The sequence below is a fragment of the Asterias amurensis genome, chromosome 10 (assembly GCF_032118995.1).
Source record: "Asterias amurensis chromosome 10, ASM3211899v1".
In the NCBI taxonomy this organism is placed as follows: Eukaryota; Metazoa; Echinodermata; class Asteroidea; order Forcipulatida; family Asteriidae; genus Asterias; species Asterias amurensis.
The window spans coordinates 12,939,909-12,959,469 of NC_092657.1; the positions used below are offsets into that span (position 1 = coordinate 12,939,909).

At 37.1% G+C, this 19,561-nt stretch overlaps 1 protein-coding gene across 1 annotated transcript; it reads right to left on the minus strand.

Annotated features, from left to right (window-relative positions):
* Positions 1–576: 576 nt before the first annotated feature.
* LOC139943126 (uncharacterized) lies at positions 577–7,961 on the minus strand. Its single transcript, XM_071939943.1, has 2 exons — positions 7,822–7,961; positions 577–3,544 (listed from the first exon to the last, which is right to left on the minus strand). Exon 2 carries the CDS (start codon positions 3,522–3,524, stop codon positions 1,575–1,577), a length of 1,950 nt encoding a protein of 649 aa, XP_071796044.1. The 5' UTR covers positions 3,525–3,544; positions 7,822–7,961; the 3' UTR covers positions 577–1,574.
* Between the last annotated feature and the right edge of the window lie 11,600 nt (positions 7,962–19,561).

Genomic DNA, 19,561 nt, shown 5'->3' on the forward strand with positions numbered 1-19,561 from the left:
CAGCTCCAGCTGGTTATTATCAACCGTTTAAGCAACCCACGTGACGCGCTCTCCACCAATAGGTAAAGCGAAACTGTATGAGGTATTTATGAATAACCAATAAAAGTAGCAACGCCCCCAAAAATGCTCACCAGACTATACTGTGGCATGCCCAATCACCATGTAGGCCTAACTTGCATAGTCCACGATTTGATTCCTGCTAACTTTTGGTTGAGCCGCATTTCCAAGCAATATTTACAAAAGTTTATTAAAGATTAATAATTGTATAACGGTAAACAACAACACCATCTGCCACGAACACAGACGGGAAAAAATTCGGTTAACTATTAAATAGTTAACCGAATTTTTCTTGGTAACAAAAACAAATGTTCAAGTTACATTGATCATCGACTGAGTAAATAATTTTAAAATGAAATCCGTAACAAACTTTAACAAACTATTTTTATTAGAATAGAGTTACCAGAGTTTACAAAAGCGTACAAGCTGGTACGGATATTAAAAATTGAAGCTAATACTTTGTAGGTTAAAGTTTTCTGTTTTTTTTTTTTTTTTTTTTTTTTAACTAAATCGTGTTTATCGTAATATTTGTCGACTGCGCCCTAGCATATGTTGTACTGCTTTAAATGGAATGTCTGAAGTCAAAACTGTATGCAGAGTTGTTTTTATTTTGTAAAGAATGGTTTTATAATTTACTCTTACAGATAAATAGTACTCACCCCTAAGGTTGCATTTTCAATTTTCAAAATAAGAAAAAGAAACAATAAAATAAAATAATTGGGCCTTCGTACGTTGTTAAGTTGTATTGATTCAAAAGAAACGTAGGAGTCCGCAGTTACAAGCAACCCCTTTCAGATCATTTTGACAATACGCTTTTCCTACAGTTCACTCTTGAGAAATTCGAGACCAAACTGATACCATCATCCAACTGTCGGTTTTCGAATCCCTACAACCTTTCCAGTATCTCGTGTTCATACTTCGATTTTATGACAAGAATATCAAAGTGGTTTATCAGATTTATTGTTTACGGTTCTTACATGAACCGTTGTCTACTCCTAATATTGTATGTTTGCATTCTGAGTGGATATTTTTAAAACTCAGGAAACTTTAGTACTTTTGATAATGATATTATGATTAATAGTAATGTTATGTATATTTCTGCTAAAAGAGCAATATCTCTGAATGGTATTCACCACCCCTTTTCGTTTGGGTAACCGGGTTAAGAATTACTTCTGGCTTGAAATGACATGAGATCGAATATGACCCAATTGATATAACCGCCACAGCGAAAATAGTAATCATTTGCAAAAATAGAACACAACATTTGTATTAAAGGCTTAAAGGTGGGTTATTTTATTTATATGTTGAGATACACCAAGTGAGAAGATTGGTCTCTGACAATTACCATTAAGTGATCGGTACGTTGTAAAAAAAAAAGTAATGTTTTGTCCATGTGGCAGATTATTCGCATTCTTGAGGTTTATGAAGATTAACTATGAGTGTTAAACTTTAGAAGTTGCAAATTACCTTATCACCAATAATAATTGTACATTTTACGACCATAACGTCATCGACACTCACACGCGATGCAAGATCTTAACCGAGTGTTTATCAGCCACGATGAGGCCACCGGTCGGAGAAAAAGTCATGCCTATAGGAAAGAGCAAGCCACGACCTACACAGCCGATGTGCCCACCTGATGCGTCGTAGTGATGTATCTCACCGGTTCCCTCCGTATCGTCAATAATAGATACATATATATCCCCAGCATCATCACAACACACTCCATTAGGCTTTACAGGTTTGCCGTCATACGAGATGCTGATATTGAAAACCTCGTTTCCCATGAAATCCAGACAAACTAGTTTCATCTCATAGGGGTTTGTAAAGATCAGTCGTTCCTTGCTGTTAACAGATACAAAGCTTGGACTGCCGATGTCGCCAATAGCATCATGATGTATTGTGGAAATGGTGGATCCATCCTTGTTATGAAGAGATATTACCTTTCTCTCACAGTCATACAATGCAACACGATCTTTCTTGTCAACAGCAATACCAGCGAGTAAACTCTTTGACTGCCCCTCGACTTGATTCCGTGAGGGTCTGAACTGTCGAATATATCGCAGTTCGCTATCATAAACCTTTACATCCTGTCCGTCAGGAACCAGAAGCAGGTCATCAAAGGTCACCGCAACGCCGGCAGGGTCTTCTAGTTGTCCATCTTGTGTTCTACTTTGCACACCTTTAGATTTGAAATTACCCTCGGATGTAAATGTGAGCAATACATGTCTTAGTGCATCAGCAACGACAATGTCACCGTTGCTAAAACAAGCAGCATTCGCTGTCCCTTTGAACTCCCCATCAACTGTCTCGTCATCACTAAACTCTGTCTTCAACTCCCACTTCTCTTCATCTAGTATTTCACCGATATCCGCATCAGTGACGACATCGTGACCTTTGAACCCGATGAATGACTTGCTATGCTGCACTGTTTGAAACTTGAGCTCATTGTGGAATGTCAAGTTGTGCATAACCTTTGGCTTGAGGTCCATCAGCTCAAAGTCATCAGCATGTTGCATCAAGTCGTTGACTGAAGCTACGATCTGCTCTGCACGGCTCATCTTATCGCTATTGCTGATCTGTATGCTGCCAAATTCCTCACCTCTTTCTTGACCGATTTGAGTTATTCTGTCTTGAAAGAGGCGAGATGCTTTCCTGATTTTTGCAACTTCCTCTTTCTCCTTGGCCACAATATCTCGAAGAGCCCGGTCGACCATGAGCTGTAATCTATGCTGTGAGTGTTTGATAGAGTTATCCACTTTTTGAAATTGCTTGCGACATTCATCAAACTTCATCAAAGCCTCTTCAACAGCTAGACGATACGATCGAATGGAATCATTGATTTCAGAAAGGTTGTGGTCTGACGATCGGTGATCGAGCACCGCACATTTAGGACACACGAGTAAATCACACGTTTCACAGTAAAAACAAAGTTCCTGGTCAGTGTGTTTCCGGCATTTTGGAGAGCAAGTTTGTTTCTGGTCTCTGGATCCTTCATTTGACGACCCGGCTGCATTAACGACTCGATGATGCCTGTTCAATTTTATTTTGGCGTGGTATTCCAAACAAATCTTGCAACATTTCGCATCACAGTCAATACACCGTGAGACGGCTTCAAGACCTTCGTCGCATCCTTCGCAAATCGATACAAGAGGGTTAGGCCTAATGTCCTCTCCGGGACCATCCGGATTGATGACGTCATCAATAAGCGAGCTCAAGAGAAAGCAGTTGAGAAGAGCCGATGGTCCCTTATCTGGGATTGAAGTTTTCTCTCTACACACTGGGCAAGTGATGAAGTCCGTCTTTGGATCCTGTTTGTCTACAAGTTCCTGAAGACATTTTAGGCAGAAGCTGTGCTGGCAGTCCAGGATTTTCGGATCGATGAACCGAGCCAAGCAGATTGGGCATTCGATGTGTACATGTCTAATCTTGCAAGTGGTCTCAGTGTGAAGTGCAGCTTCGGCCATCTTGGTGAGACTGGGCTGTCCTGTTATACGAATACAAACAAATGTTTCATTTTCATTAAATCATCCAGTCAATGACTTTTGGACACTTGGTGGCAGCAGACTTACTAGGTGTAGAGCAGTGATATATGTTATAATGACTGGAGAGCGGACGCCATTTGAAAACACCAACCAATCCTGTTTTTTAGCCGACATTATTTAGCAAAGTGCCTGCCCGTGTGGCAATAAACTGCAATAACAGATACTAACATGTTTGTGGAAAGAAATTCCATCTATTGTTCGCGATTGTTTGTTTTATAAGATTTTAAGGCTAAAAAACTTTTTGTTTTTAATGTACCTACAGCGGGTGAAGAAATAAAAAAACACTGGTGAAACAAAACAAAAACAAACTTTCATTGTATGATACAATAAATCGTTGAATTAAATTCCATCATCAAACCCCCAAAAATTAACAAACTGTCTTATTTTATTATGTAAGTTTGATATATATAATTAATTCGATATTGTTACCATTATTTCTTGATCTACTTTGCGAACCCAACATAGCATGTCTGCCTATATATAAATCTATGCTTTGCAAATGGGAGAAAACAATTGTCCACATTCTTCAAAGTGTTCCGCCGACGTTGCTCTCAAAATATATCAACATACCATTTTCAGTACAGTGGATCGGTAATTTTGTCGTCCAAATAGTTGCTAACAATATTGTTTGCCTCTTTGAATGGATTGCTTACGTTTGGAAAATGTAGGTCATTTGTTTATTTTTTTACTCCTAGTTTGAATAACTCTATTAAACTACATGGGATTGTACACATTTCATTTCAAAATATGGTATTGTTTCTGATTATTGCCTAAGATATGTAGCAGTTATATCCACGCAAGGAGAATAATTTACCATTGGAACGCATAACATGAAAAACGTGTCTGTCAGTAGCAAATTTAAATATTGATAGGATAACAATTGCAATATGATTTGTTTCATAATTGCAGTACTTCAGAGTGAACAGTTCTTCTAAAAAAAAAAACCCAAAGTTTTCACATATTTCAAGTAATATTGCAATGTCATTGATATTTAGTCTTTACTAAACGTATATAAAATGACACATACTTTATTACCAACGAGCAGTAACGATGTTTAGCATCAACATTTAAGACTCGGTTGCTGTACAAATCAAATATATTTGTGAAATGTTGGCAAACTTCAAAACTCCATGTATGAGTAGGTATGGGTACACAAAACACACACACAAAAAAAAAGAAAAAACAAGTTATATCAGACATTGGTTGCTATGATTACGGCCAAAATAAGATTTTCAGCAACTTTGCCAAGTATTTTGCTTTTTAAAGTGTTGAAATATAGGTGAACTTAAAGCACTGGTACGTCTAAAGGGGGAAAGGTTGAAGTTTTTCTTTCCAACATATTGCACAACCATGTTTACTCTTTCAGAAAATGTTTTACAAATTAAGTTTTTGATCAACTTTGGATCAAACCACTATTTCAAATACTTTGAAAATTACCAAGAGTGTCCACTGCCTTTAAAACAAATAAACTTTTGAAAACACCACATAGCCCGTTGTCATGCTAACAGCTCATTTTGTGTTTTGGCAATTTTTGTGTGTGAAAGAACTGTATTTTAGCATACTGCAACTCCCCTCAGCCAATGCGCTTTTTTTTTTTTCAACCTTTCAAAACAATACAACGAGTCAAACAATTATTGCTTTAACTTTTACCCTTATGCTAATTTTAGAACAGCATGAGCTCATGTCTTCATAAAAATAATTGCAAAATCAGCATTTTTATCCTGTTCTGTGGCCGTCAAAATGACAGTTTGCCAGGGGTCTCAAAATGTTGTCATTTCGGTTGTATTTCGGGCCATCATTGGTTCTTCCGATTTGATAGAAAAAGTTTGAGAAAAAGTAGCCTTGTGGAGTACCCAACATTGACCAAGAATATTTTGAATGACCTAAGTTTTGTTTTTTATACCCCCCATCCTCGCCCAGCCCCCAAGCATATCAAATTGTGTTGACAAGGCATGACAAAGCGCCGTGAACAGCGTCTCCTTTGTTGAAATTCCCTTTTGAAAATACCCATTGCACATCATTAATAGTAAGAAAGTTTGTAGTGTCTTCAGTTTCCTACATAGAATATTTCCCTTTCGGTTGTGATTGGGCGATTATTTGTGTTTCATGTCTGGGGAGCACAGATTAATGGGCAACTGTGTCAGGTAGTGACACTGTCTCAAACATGGTAATATTTGCAAAAACAAGAAACAAATAATTCTCTAAAAATGGCATTTCTTACATGCTGAACAATGAAGTTGATTGAACAAAAAACAGGATACAATAAAGACTTACCCCAAGCTAATTCGGCTGGTATAGTGTTATCCGGCTATGTTCCATTAAAGGCAGTGGACACTAATGGTAACTACTCACAATAATTATTGCACAAAACGCTACTTGGTAACGACTAATGGGGAGGGGTTGATGGTATCAAACAGTGTGAGAAATTGCTCCCTCATTGTTTTCGAGAAAAGGTAATTTACCATATTCAGCTGAGAGGCAGATCATATAATTTAGTCTTTACACAGTAAAGCTCTCAACTTTGGGTAGTTGTTTACGAAAATAGCTAAATAAGGTCAAACATGGAAATTTTAAAGATCCTTTAAAACAAAATCATATACTTTGCTTTACACAATTTGAAAAATAAACACCGGTTTTTCCCTAGCCTTGCTCAAGGCAGTCGCATTATTCGCTCCGAAAAGACGCCGCTGTAAACCCACCCGTATACCCTGTGCGTGGTCCGTATGATCACACCGCATGACTCACCCATATACACACTGTCACATCGTACGACTACTGTGCACACAAGCCATCCGCACTCGTACCACTAACAGCATGCGGAGCTCCGCATGCGGATAGTGTACGGGACATCGTGTCGTGCGATGTTACGCACAGTGAATACGGGTGGGGTTTTATACAGCGGCGGTCTTTTTTCAGAGTGAATAATTCGACTGCCTTGAGCAAGGCTAGTTTTTCCCCAAAAAGCACGAAGTTTGTGGCAGCACTACCCCCCCCCCCCCCCCCCACAAATTTAGAAATTCTTACAGACCAGTATCTTATCTTTCACGCCTAGAGGCAAAACTTTGCTAAGTATGCTACTTTGGGACTTCCGACAACTTTAGCAACCCCCTCTATTTCCAAAATTGACTTTTCCTCAAAACACCCATTTTTGAAATAATGGAATCTCCCATTCACGATTAACTGTACTTTTGTCAAATGCATTGTTTGAAAGATTTAAGATCTATAATTACCATATCCAGCTGAGAGGTAGGTCCACTATTTGGTTTTCACACAGTGATGCCCTCAACTTTCGGTAATTTTTATACATGAAAAGTGCTAAATTTGGTGAAATATGGTAGTTTTATACTTTTGACCGCTGCCATGGCAACGAAGGTGTAAATGAAAAAAAGTATGTTTTTTTTTACACTTTGGTTGATGGCCTTCACTTGTGCAAAGTATAAACGAAGTCCATTTTTAAAAGTCTGCCACCTCTTCTTTGACTTTTACAGCAACCCAGTCTTAAACTGTTATTGTTTCCACAGGAAAATTGCGGCCATTATTTACACATACCTGAGTCAGCGTTGTTTGTTTTTAGGGTCAATCTGGTATAGCCTTTATCTAAATTTCGATTTGGGAATGTTGCCTTGATCATTCGTTTCATCGACCATGCAGGTTGTGGCCAAGAATGACCAGAACCACATTAAGGGTAGTGTGGCAGTATATATGCACATGGGTGGCATGGTTGGCTTGTGCGGAAAGCGCTCGCCTCTCACCAAGGTGACCCCGGTTCGATTCCCTCGGGAAAAATCAAATTCGATCTTGGCTGTGCTCCGTGTTCATAATGGGTTGATGTGGCTAGCAGCCAGAGGCGCCCTTGCATGCCTGCTTCTCGAACACGTTGTAGCCGTGTCCTTCGCAATTCAGCTCTTAGCTTCGAGTAAGGATGATTAGCCCCCCCCCCAAAAAAAAAAAAAAAAAAAAAAAAAATACTATTATTGTTATACGTGTCAACGTTTGAGTGTCCTAAAAACAAACAAAACATGCTTCAACATCAATAACTTTCCCTTCCCCGTAGCCATCATACAACTCGTCAGAACGGGTTTTAAATTACAAGTGCATGTAGGCATATACTTATTATTAACAAAATACTGGTTCTTATGCACTGAATCATGATTACAGAGTTCACAATGTCCGAGCTGTCATTTACGACAGCAAAGACCCTAGTGAAACACAGTCTTACCTGTAGCTGTAGATGTTACTTTAATTAACACACTTCGTACAGTTGATCTTCTTTGCTAAACTCACTGATAGCCGGCAAACAAAAGACAAAATGACATTGAAATGGCACAACAACAGTTCCTGTTTTTAGCAAACCCCACTTTTACATATACAGTGCATGTATCGGGTAAACGCCCTTGCACAATGGTAGTTTCACACTGCTGGAAAAACCCAAATGCAAACCCTATTTGCATATGAAAGTACAATGCGTAGACTTACATGTTTGGATAAACACTCATGCGCAACTGGAAAAACACACTAATATTTGTAGCGTCCAATGGTACCAGGATTGGTAGTGCGTGATAATGTTTCCATTTGACATCAACTGATTCGACAGTCATTTTAACATTTGATCCCTACATAAACCATATGCAAAAAGATGCAAGTGTAAACTATACAAACATGTACTTCCGTATTTGGTATTGAACAACGTACGAAAATTCTCAGATGATGATTGTTTAATGTCATGCTATCGCCTCTATTAACAATTCAGGGGTCGATTTCACAAAAAAGTTAGGACTAGTCCAAATTTAGGACTAGTCTTAGGAGATACTAAAAACGTAGTGCTAGTTCTTAACTCATTGTGAAATCCACGCCTCTTTTAACAATCGATGTGTTTTACAGTATATTAAAGATTGCCCTCAATAAAAGTAAAATATTTTCAGTCACCAAAAATACAATAAATTAGAGAATGGAGAGGCAAATACGGCCTGCATCATTGAAAAGACTACCAACAAAACAGAATACTTCACACATCACAACCTCATGAACTGTATGCATGACCATGACATTCCCTGAAATGGACAAAAGACTGGGTGTTTGTATACAGCATTGTTGTTATGCAAAAACTGTTTACACTTGACTTGCGATAATAAGCACAGTCCTGCCGTGTTTGTAGTTCATGGTAAATGAACAAATAAGCAACGGAGTCAGCTTTTTGTCTTATTTGATGATTGTTATTTAATCAGAGATGAATCAGTTCAGTATAATCAGGAAGGTAAATCAGGAACGGTTGATTGGTAGAATTCAGGCTAATTGGATCACTTAGTATGATGGCTTGGCATTTACATGTAGTTCAGTAGGTGGATGTAGTAAGATTCATTCATTTATTTAAGAAAATATAGGGATTATGAAATTAATAATGCAAAACAACTAATAAGAGCGCTTGGCAGATAATTGTAAAGGGCGACAATAAATTATTCCCATATTTGATTCACATATGAAAATGACGTATGTTTCCGACAACTAGAAATTCGGGACTGGTTTTGGCTGGAAATACACGATAACTACACAATAGTATGAATGAATAACAATCTATATCAATTTTAATAAACAATTACAGACTGGGTTTGTCGAAACATAATGAGATTAATCAATAAGTTAACTTTGATTGGGGAAAAACTCACCATCATATTTTAACCTAGTCTAAACTGCACGCGAGAGCAACTTTTCGGCGCCCTCACGCATGCTAAAATCGTGAGGTTTTTACAGCACAATTTTATGACATTCATGTTCATTAACCTAGTAAGTCTGAAACAACCAATTGTCCAGAAATTCCCTTATTATGAACATAGATCATATAGGAAAACTAATTACGTAGGTAACATATTTATATACTGTCCCACTAATATACTAACCTACAGTTTCAAACTGACCAATCACGTACTGGAAAGATCCTTACACAACATCGTCCGTGATTTAGACTTGAGCCACAAACTTTCCAGTCAATTGAAATCAGACATTTTCATTATAAAACATTTTATTAGTATTCGACCTCGGGATAATTTTAACTCTGAACTATTTGTAACGCTACACTCTCAATAACACATCATCCAATAATGTGAATCTATACCCAACAAATTACCACAACTACAATAATCCGCTATATCCGGTCAAAACAAGGGCAGCGACGGTTTTTTACACTGCCGTTTAAAACCGGCAGGGTCGAATTGCCGTGTGATGGCCTTTAGTGCACGGCAACGACCTGCAAGGTTTTAAACGGACGTTTAAGAACGAGTCACTCCTCTTTTATTCCCATTCATGAATGCGCGCTTAGTACACTGTAAAAACAAATGGGTAACAGGGTGTTAGGTAAAACTATTCCAACATATTTTTGTAATTTTTAATTACATTTAATGGTCAACTTTTCTGTTGGGTAAGGTAAGGCTTGGCCAATGTTCGTACGAAATTGAGTCATTAAAGTTTGGTAATCTTTACACAACAAAAGTGTACATAGTGCTTGCTTCAATCGGCTTACTAGATGTTGGGTATAAAATCAGCCATAAGCCCACCAGTTGGTTACTTTGACATGATTGAGTACGCTAAATCACCAACAATCAACAGACTAGACTGGTCCCCTGTCATCTAAGTGTGACGTCAGGGCTACAGTCACGATGTCATGTTCGCGCATATTTATATGGAGAACCTTTGAACATTTGATCATCATGGCGGAGTGCAACACGCTTTACATGCTTGAAGAGAATATTCATCAATGGGGGCTCGACGAGCTGTACCACACATTCTCAGGTAATACTCACAATGAATGTAACAATCATGACAATGGAGATGACAAGATCGTATGCTATTATTTAGAAATAAAAACGTTAAACTTGGTTCACACTACATCACATCGTGTGTGTGACACTGACAGTTAACTCGTGAGTCGAATAGGCCTAGCCTGCCCTAGGCGTAGGGGTAAAGTAAGATTAAATTTACAAGTCAAAACAATTTTTTTTTTTTTTGCAAATTGGTTCTTAAAAATATGGTGTGTCGTTTTTTTCTTGTTTGTTTGTTGAATGGGAGTCAAAAATTTGACTCCCATAAATGGCCGACCGTGTTAGTCGACGAGGTAAAAGGAAAACCGTGCAATTTCGAGGCACGTTTGTGTGGATCATTTGTATTCTTCTTTTACAACATCTTTCTACCCATATGCATTTTATAAAAAAAAAACGGTTTCAAACGCTTTTCAAAGACCAACTCGACCGATCCAAGGAAACGTGTTCCTTTAAGCCTGACTATCCAAATTTTGAGCAACGTTTAACAGACTAACGTTCAAGTGTAAAGGCCTGGTTTCTACCAATAGTTGGGCTATTGTAGTATGCGTATTACCCAATGTTTTAGAGCGATATTTTTTAAATAAAAGTTGGGCAATGTCAACAACCATCATGCCCAACCCATCATGAGTAGGGTTCCTGCAAAAGTAATACTAGTGGGCAAACAACATTGCATGACATGTCATTCATGCAAATTTAAGTTGAATTTTAATTTAAATATGCCAAATTAAATCATGCCCAACTTTTGAGCAGGGTTCCTGCAAAAAGTATTACTCGTTGGGCGAAGAAATATTGCATGCCATCTAATTGTTGTGCAACTTCAGGTTGAACTTTACTTTTAACAAACTGTCCTTGTTTTTAAATTGTCTTATGTGTAGTGTTTGTTTGTCTGTCTGTCTGTCTGTCTGTCTGTCTGTCTGTCTGCCTGCCTGCCTGCCTGCCTGCCTGCCTGCCTGCCTGCCTGCCTGCCTGCCTGCCTGCCTGCCTGCCTGCCTGCCTGCCTGCCTGCCTGCCTGCCTGCCTGCCTGCTTGTCTGTCTGTCTATCTGTCTGTCTGTCTGTCTGTCTGTCTGTCTGTCTGTCTGTCTGTCTGTCTGTCTGTTTGTTTGTTTGTTTGTTTGTTTGTTTGTTTGTTTCACTTAGCAGTAAGTACGTTGCCACTATTTATGTTGCCACTGGTTTACTTGTAGTTTGTGTACATGAACTTGCAGTTTTGCACTGTGTACACATACATTATTTTTACTGTGGCTTTCTGAACATGGGCAGTGACTGTATTTTGGGACTCAAAAATCGTAGCGCCTACCTAGAAAATTGTTAGTCTAGTTCCAAGTCAACATGGTCATTGAGACTTTGTGTTTTTTAATATATTTCTTACCATTTTAAATGGTTAAATGATTTACAATTTAGGACTTACTAGGCACCATTGACAGCACATAGTTACTAACATGTCTGTGTACCAGTGTGTCAGATGATCCTTTTGGTCAATTGTAAGTTTACATGCCTCATTATAAAGTAAAACAATTGCATTAAATCACTAAGACATGTTATAGTCCACCAAAAAAAAAACATTGTTATTGAAAAAACAAGACACATATTACTTAAGCAGCTGTTTTCATCAACCCAGCACTTAAAAAACGTTTCTTTATGTACTTATATTTGTGTTTAATAGTAAAACATTCTGGGTAGAACATTTAGTATGTTATGTTTTATTCATTTTCAACACAGACAATGCAATAGATATGGAAGCTTTGGAGCTGTTATAAGAATAGTGCTTAATGAATCGCTATAACAAAGGGACTAAATTAATATTATTTAAAGTAATTTATCCGAAGGTTAAAACAATGTTGATGTTTTTTGTTTTTTTTGTTTAAGTTACTGCAAGTGCAGCAACTCCTGATGAACCCAAAGAGAAGCAAGAGACAGCTGAAGATGTACTTGAAAAAGTTCAGTGGCTAAAAGGACAACTGTGCACCTTCTACCAAAGTCAACGAGTACATGTCATTGACATCAAAGCACAGGGCAGAATGGGTGAATGATAAGGAGAGAACTGTTGCAGAAATCTAGGAGGAGTCCCCCAGGCTGCTTGCTATTGGGATGGTAGGTTCCTACCAAGTATAATGGGACAGTATATATTGTTACCTATGTGATTAGTTTTCGTCTATGATGTATGTGCATAATGAGGGAATTTCTGGACACTTGGTGGATTCAGACTTACCAGGTTAATGAACGTGAATGCCAGACAATTGTGTTGTAAAAACATCACGTTTTTAGCATGCGTGAGGGCGCCGAAAAGTTGCTATTGCATGCAGTTTAGACTAGGTTAAAATCGGATGGTGAGTTTTTCCACAATCAAAGTTAACTCATTAATTAATATAATTATGTTTTTATAAAACCCAGTTTGTAATTAGCTGTTTCGTAGCGAAGCGCAGCGAAACAGCTCTTGTTTTTGTTAAAGTTTTTTTTATTATTATTATTATTATTTTTTTTTTTTTTATTTGTCATCTTCAGAAAAATTTCATATAAGTGCTGATTTGCAATGTTTCCAAAGAGCAATTGCAATGAAATTTTCAGGGATGAAAGGTATTGGTGCAATGATCATTGCGAAACAAGGATGTCATTATGACATAATCAGAAGTCACGTGACGTCATCTTAAAGGTGTTGTATTTTAAATGTTTGAAAATTTATAACAAATCAGCCACAAGAGACCGTAGGTTTCTGTTTGCGGGATTGGGGAGGAATAAATAAGGTCTTCATTTTGTTTCGTGTGCGTGACCTCACATGACCTCTACTACCGGTCGAAACCGGAAGTGGCCCTCTAATTCAAAATTGGAAAAAGATATGAAGTTGCTTTTAACGATGTTAGTGCGTGGCAAGGGTGGGCAGTTCAAAAAAAATACCAATGACGTCACAAAATGCAACGGCGCCCTCTAGCGGCAGGTTGAAAACTCGTCAAAATGGACTTTTTGAAGATGTGTGTGGTGAAGTTTTTTGTAATCACTTCAAATTTTACACCCATGTTAACTGTCAGGCAGCCATCATATGTGTGAAGTTTCAGATCAATGACGTCATTGGGGGTCACGTGACGCGGCCTTAAAGGTGCACTTTTTGAACTAATATAACTCTCTAAGTAATTATGCGATTATGTTTAAACTTGGTAGGTTGTTAGATATTGGCAAGCCCTCGTGAATTGTGAAATGATGTCATAGTGACGTCATCACACGATATTTTATGATTTTTTCAATTTTTGCACCTTTAACGAATAAATTGCTATCCGAACATGGTATAATCCAAATTCCTTTTTTTTTAATAGCCTGGATTAGTCATAACTGCTTTAAAAAAAGAATAAATTTCAAATTCAGTTGACAAAATTTAAATTGTTATTAACGAAACAGCTCTGCATTTGTGCATAAATGCAATCATGTCTAGTTGTTTATTGGAATTGATATAGATTGTTATTCATTCGTAATATTGTGTAGTTATCGTGTATTTCAAGCCAAAACAAGTCCAATAATTACACAACTGATTTTGTTTTCTTTAGTTATAGACTCTTTAGGCAAAGACCAAAACTGTTATTTATTGTAATCAGACCAAATATAATCTTTGAATCACTCAATTGAAGCAAAATACCACGGAACAGCTTTGTGTTTATGCACAAACACCTAATGTCTAGTTAATAATTATTGTAATATTTGTTAAAGATTTTGAGTTGCAATTCAGAGCTACGACATTTTAAAATAAGTAAACCATAATTTAATTAGACAAATTATAGCAGAAAATTATGTTGTGCTAAAGTGTATACCTCCTTTATTATTCTATTAGTTTGTACAAAGCATTTTTAAATTAATTTATTCATTGCTGCTGTTTTTCATTTTGTTTTAGTTTTGTGTTCATATCATGGACAACTACACTTTATTGTAATGGACTTTTTTATTGCAAAGTAATATCATTTAAATTTAATATATTTGATATACGTTTTGCATTTTTATTTTATTAATACAAACATACGAGTTAGAATGCTGGTTGAATTTTCGTCTGACAACGAAAGTTTTACTTTATGACATCTGTCTACTGTTTTTTTGGTGGCACACCATTTTGTCAAAATAGTAGAAAACCTCTATTGGGCCAATACTGGTTTTGTAGCTGCACTAAATCTTTTCTGGGCCAATACTTTTTTTTTTCTTTCTTTTCTTTTTTCAGTGCCTTGCAATTTTGGCGAAATGGTATAGAAAACCTTTTTTCTGGGACAATACTCGTTTCGAAGCGGCAAACCATTTTGGCAAATAATGGTATAAAAAAACCTTTGCTGTGCCAATACTGATTTTGTAATGGCGCAGCATGGGGCCGGCATTGAACCGACATTGGTAAAAATATGCAATTTTTAAGGCAGGGTGTCAAAGCAGCAACTGTGCCAAAAGATGACTTAAGATTGTGAAAACAGTTAAAAACTGACAAGGTAATGTAATTTGTTGGGATTTTTTGCTACAAAATACCCCCCAAATTGTATATATTATTTGACGAGATGTAATAATTTGGAATAACTGATAATCAATATCAATGGATACATATTCAACGGAAGTTTATATCACTCGGTGCTTATTATATTGCATAGGCTGTATGCTGTTTGTATTGTGTGTTTTAACAGTAGTATAGTCACATGTATATATATGTGTCTGAGGGTGCACTTGGTAGAATATTTAACTAATTAACGTATTAATTACACACTGAACAATCTGGCCAGTAACGGGCCAGTTCTGTCATATCGTCAAATAATATATACAATTTGGGGGGTATTTTATAGCCAAAAAGTTACATTACCTTGTCAGTTTTTAATTGTTTTCACAATCTTTTACCAATGTCGGTTCAATGCCGGCCCCATGCTGCGCCATTACAAAATCAGTATTGGCACAGCAAAGGTTTTTTTATACCATTGTATGCCAAAATGGTTTGCCGCTTCGAAACGAGTATTGTCCCAGAAAAAGTTTTCTATACCATTTCGCCAAAATTGCAAGGCACTGAAAAAAGAAAAGAAAAAAAAAAAAAAAAAAAAAAACAGTATTGGCCCAGAAAAGATTTAGTGCAGCTACAAAACCAATATTGGCCCAATAGAGGTTTTCTACCATTTTGACAAAATGGTGTGCCGCCAAAAAAACAGTAGACAGATGTCATAAAGTAAAACTTTCGTTGTCAGACGAAAATTCAACCAGCATTCTAACTCGTATGTTTTTATTATTAAAATAAAAATGCAAAACGTATATCAAATATATTAAATTTAAATGATGTTACTTTGCAATAAAAAAGTCCATTACAATAAAGTGTAGTTGTCCATGATATGAACACAAAATTAAAACAAAATGAAAAACAGCAGCAATGAATAAATTAATTTTAAAATGCTTTGTACAAACTAATAAAATAATAAAGGAGGTATACACTTTAGCACAACATAATTTTCTGCTATAATTTGTTTAATTAAATTATGGTTTACTTATTTTAAAATGTCGTAGCTCTGAATTGCAACTCAAAATCTGTAACAAATATTACAATAATTATTAACTAGACATTAGGTGTTTGTGCATAAACACACAGCTATTCCGTGGTATTTTGCTTCTATTGAGTGATTCAAAGATTGTATTTGGTCTGATTACAATAAATAACAGTTTTGGTCTTTGCCCAAAGAGTCTATAACTAAAGAAAACAAAATCAGTTGTGTAATTCTTGAGTTATGGCCCCACTTCCGGATGACCCTGAAGTTTATTATAATTATAATTATTATTATTATTATTATTGTTATTGTTGTTGTTGTTGTTGTTGTTGTTGTTGTTGTTGTTGTTGTTGTTGTTGTTGTTGTTGTTGTTTTCGTTTTCGTTTTCGTTTTCGTTTTCGTTGTCGTTGTCGTTGCCGTTGCCGTTGCCGTTGCCGTTGCCGTTGCCGTTGCCGTTGCCGTTGCCGTTGCCGTTGCCGTTGCCGTTGCCGTTGCCGTTGCCGTTGCCGTTGCCGTTGCCGTTGCCGTTGCCGTTGCCGTTGCCGTTGCCGTTGCCGTTGCCGTTGCCGTTGCCGTTGCCGTTGCCGTTGCCGTTGCCGTTGCCGTTGCCGTTGCCGTTGCCGTTGCCGTTGCCGTTGCCGTTGCCGTTGCCGTTGCCGTTGCCGTTGCCGTTGCCGTTGCCGTTGCCGTTGCCGTTGCCGTTGCCGTTGCCGTTGCCGTTGCCGTTGCCGTTGCCGTTGCCGTTGCCGTTGCCGTTGTCGTTGTCGTTGTCGTTGTCGTTGTCGTTGTTGTTGTTGTTGTTGTTGTTGTTGTTTAACATAATATACATGTAGTACACAATGCAATAAAAACAGATAATTATAAAACCAATAGCAAATAATAAATATGTAATAAGAATAAAAAATAAATTTAAAATAAATAAACAATACAAGAAAATAAATAAATAAATAAAAAGTAAACTTGTAGATAAATTAAACAACTTAAAATATTGAACAAGTGATTCAGATAAAGGTACTATACAATATATTCGTGAGCTTGGCAGACAGAAAATCTAAGTGATTTTAGAAAGCTGTAGAAGGGCAAGAGCAGTAGTGAATTGCGAATGTTTCAGGCAAACTAGACCAAAGTCTTGGGAAAAGATGAGGAGCAGATAAATGCAAAACATCGTTTCTAGCATACAGGTGTTTGAAGGTGAGAACATTAGGATATCTATGGTTGACAAAAATGATGTCTGCCACATCACAGTTAATAAGGTTAATCTTAAACTTAATGATAACATACAAAACAGACAACTTACGACGAATTGACAGAGACGAGCAGTCAACACGGGGTCAAGATTACCCCAGGTTAACCCACACCTGTGACGTCATGCTATTGTTAAATCGCTCCATTAATTTTCAAGAATGGTGCGTTGGGTACAACTATACACCCATTGTGCAAATGGGTGAAATTTTCACAAAAGAGTTAGCGAATAAAGTAAATGAAGTCAATGACGCCATGGACCACATGTGTTTTTAATCGAGCTACGCATGTATTACGAAATGATCGTAAAGAACTTAAATAAGTGAACTGCCTATTTCGCTCCCGAGCCATGATGTCACACTGTCGAATGAACGAGCGTATATCGTGAATGTCGGTCTTCGTCCAAAAGTTACGCACCACCAGTGGTGTTCACTGGCAGGAGTAAACAAGCTTACGCAATACTAGAAACACTTGACTTAAAAATTAAACAATATCGCGCCATTCGTGCAAAATAATGGAGCGATTTTAACAATAGCATGACGTCCCAGGTGTGGGTTAAGTCGCACGCGACATTCGTGGGTGCCATTCTTACCCACGAATGGCGCGCACCTCAGGCATTATCCTATACCTAATCTCCAATGCCCAAGGAGCCTCCCAGCAAACATCTGTATTGGCTCGATACTGGCATTTACATTTGAAACATTGGCAATTAATCGGCCGTGTACAGTTGCCATAACTCACCATTAGCAGGCAACAGGTTCATATTAAAAGCCATTGGACCCTTTCGGTTCAGAAAAAAAATAAAAGTTCACAGATTTACAAATAACTTACAGGGTTTACAGAAGGCAATGGTGAAAGACTTTTCTTGAAATATTATTCCATGAAATGCTTTACTTTTTGAGAAAACAGCAAAACAATATAAATTCTCGTTAACGAGAATTACGGATTTATTTTAAACACATGTCATGACACGGCGAAACGCGCGGAAACAAGGGTGGGTTTTTCCGTTGTTTTCTCCCGACTCCGATGACCGATTGAGCCTAACTTTTCACAGGTAGGTTATTTGATATAGAAGTTGTGGTACACAAAGTGTGGGCTTTGGACAACACTGTTTACCGAAAGGGTCCAATGGCTTTAACTGTATTTTTTTATTTTTTGTTTCAAATTTACAGCTTAAAATTGTCATTATGGTCTGTAAATTGCTCTCGAAACAGGATTTTAAAGCAACACATTTTTGTTTTACAATTTGTTCCTCCAAATCGTGAAAAATATGCTGTAGATTTTACGACTCAATCTAATATTGCTATGCTAACGTTTTCAAAATGGATAAATCACACGTATTTGTTGCATGTTATCACACTCGTTGTCGTGTTTTATTTTCAAGGGAAACAACAATATATCCCTTCCTCTTTTTCAGCTTGATTTGAGCACCAAAATATAAACAGCCCTCCTCTTTTTGGCTAAGTTTGTGCACCCGATATTGACTTTGTTCTCCCATAGGTATTTTATGGAGAAAAACAGTATAGTTTAACATTTTGAAAAGATTTTCAAGGAAAGTTCCTATATATTACTAAAATCAGTACAAAACAATTTTTTTTTATTTAATTGTGAACCTGTTTATTTTTGGTTATTTGTCAAGTTCATATCTTAAAATTGTCATTATGGTCTGAGAATATTGCTCTCGAAACAGGATTTTAAAGCAATAATTTATTTTTACCATTTTATCCTCCAGATCGTGAAAAACATGCTGTAGATATAACGAATCAATCTAATTTTGCTATGCTAACGTTTTAAAAATAGATAAATTCCAGTTATTTGGTACAATATATCGCACAATTTGCCGTGTTTGAGTTTCAAAGGATAAACAAATCTAACCCTCCTTTCTTGCTAAGTTTGTGCACCCGATACTGAATTTGTTCTCCCACAATTATTTTATGGAGAAAAACAGCATAGTTTCAACACTTTGAAAACATCTTAAAGGAAATTGGCTACATATTACCGAAAAAGGCGAAACATAAAAAAATCGTAGTTAATTCTGAACCTGTTAGGCCCAATAACGCTCGCGCCGATGGCACTTCTGTCTTAGGCCATTATAGCATGACACTATTTGGCCCAGAATTGGCAGCTACTGGCCAGATAATGCAACAGCTGGCAGAAGGTTGGCCAAAATACTTTTTGCATTCAGGTTCATTTTGAGGCAGTCAGTTCTGATATTTGTGCAGTCTTAAAAACGATTGGTTAACTTCTTGTTTCCTTATACTAATGTTAAAGGCATGCGGTTAATTTTGCACTCTTGAACATGATATGTACATAAACATAAACCACGTGATACTAACTCATCCGTATCTTGCCCGGCAGTCAGCATAACATGGCGGGTCAGCTTATTGCAACCTACAACATTCGGTTCCACAAAATTAGGACTTCGTTGT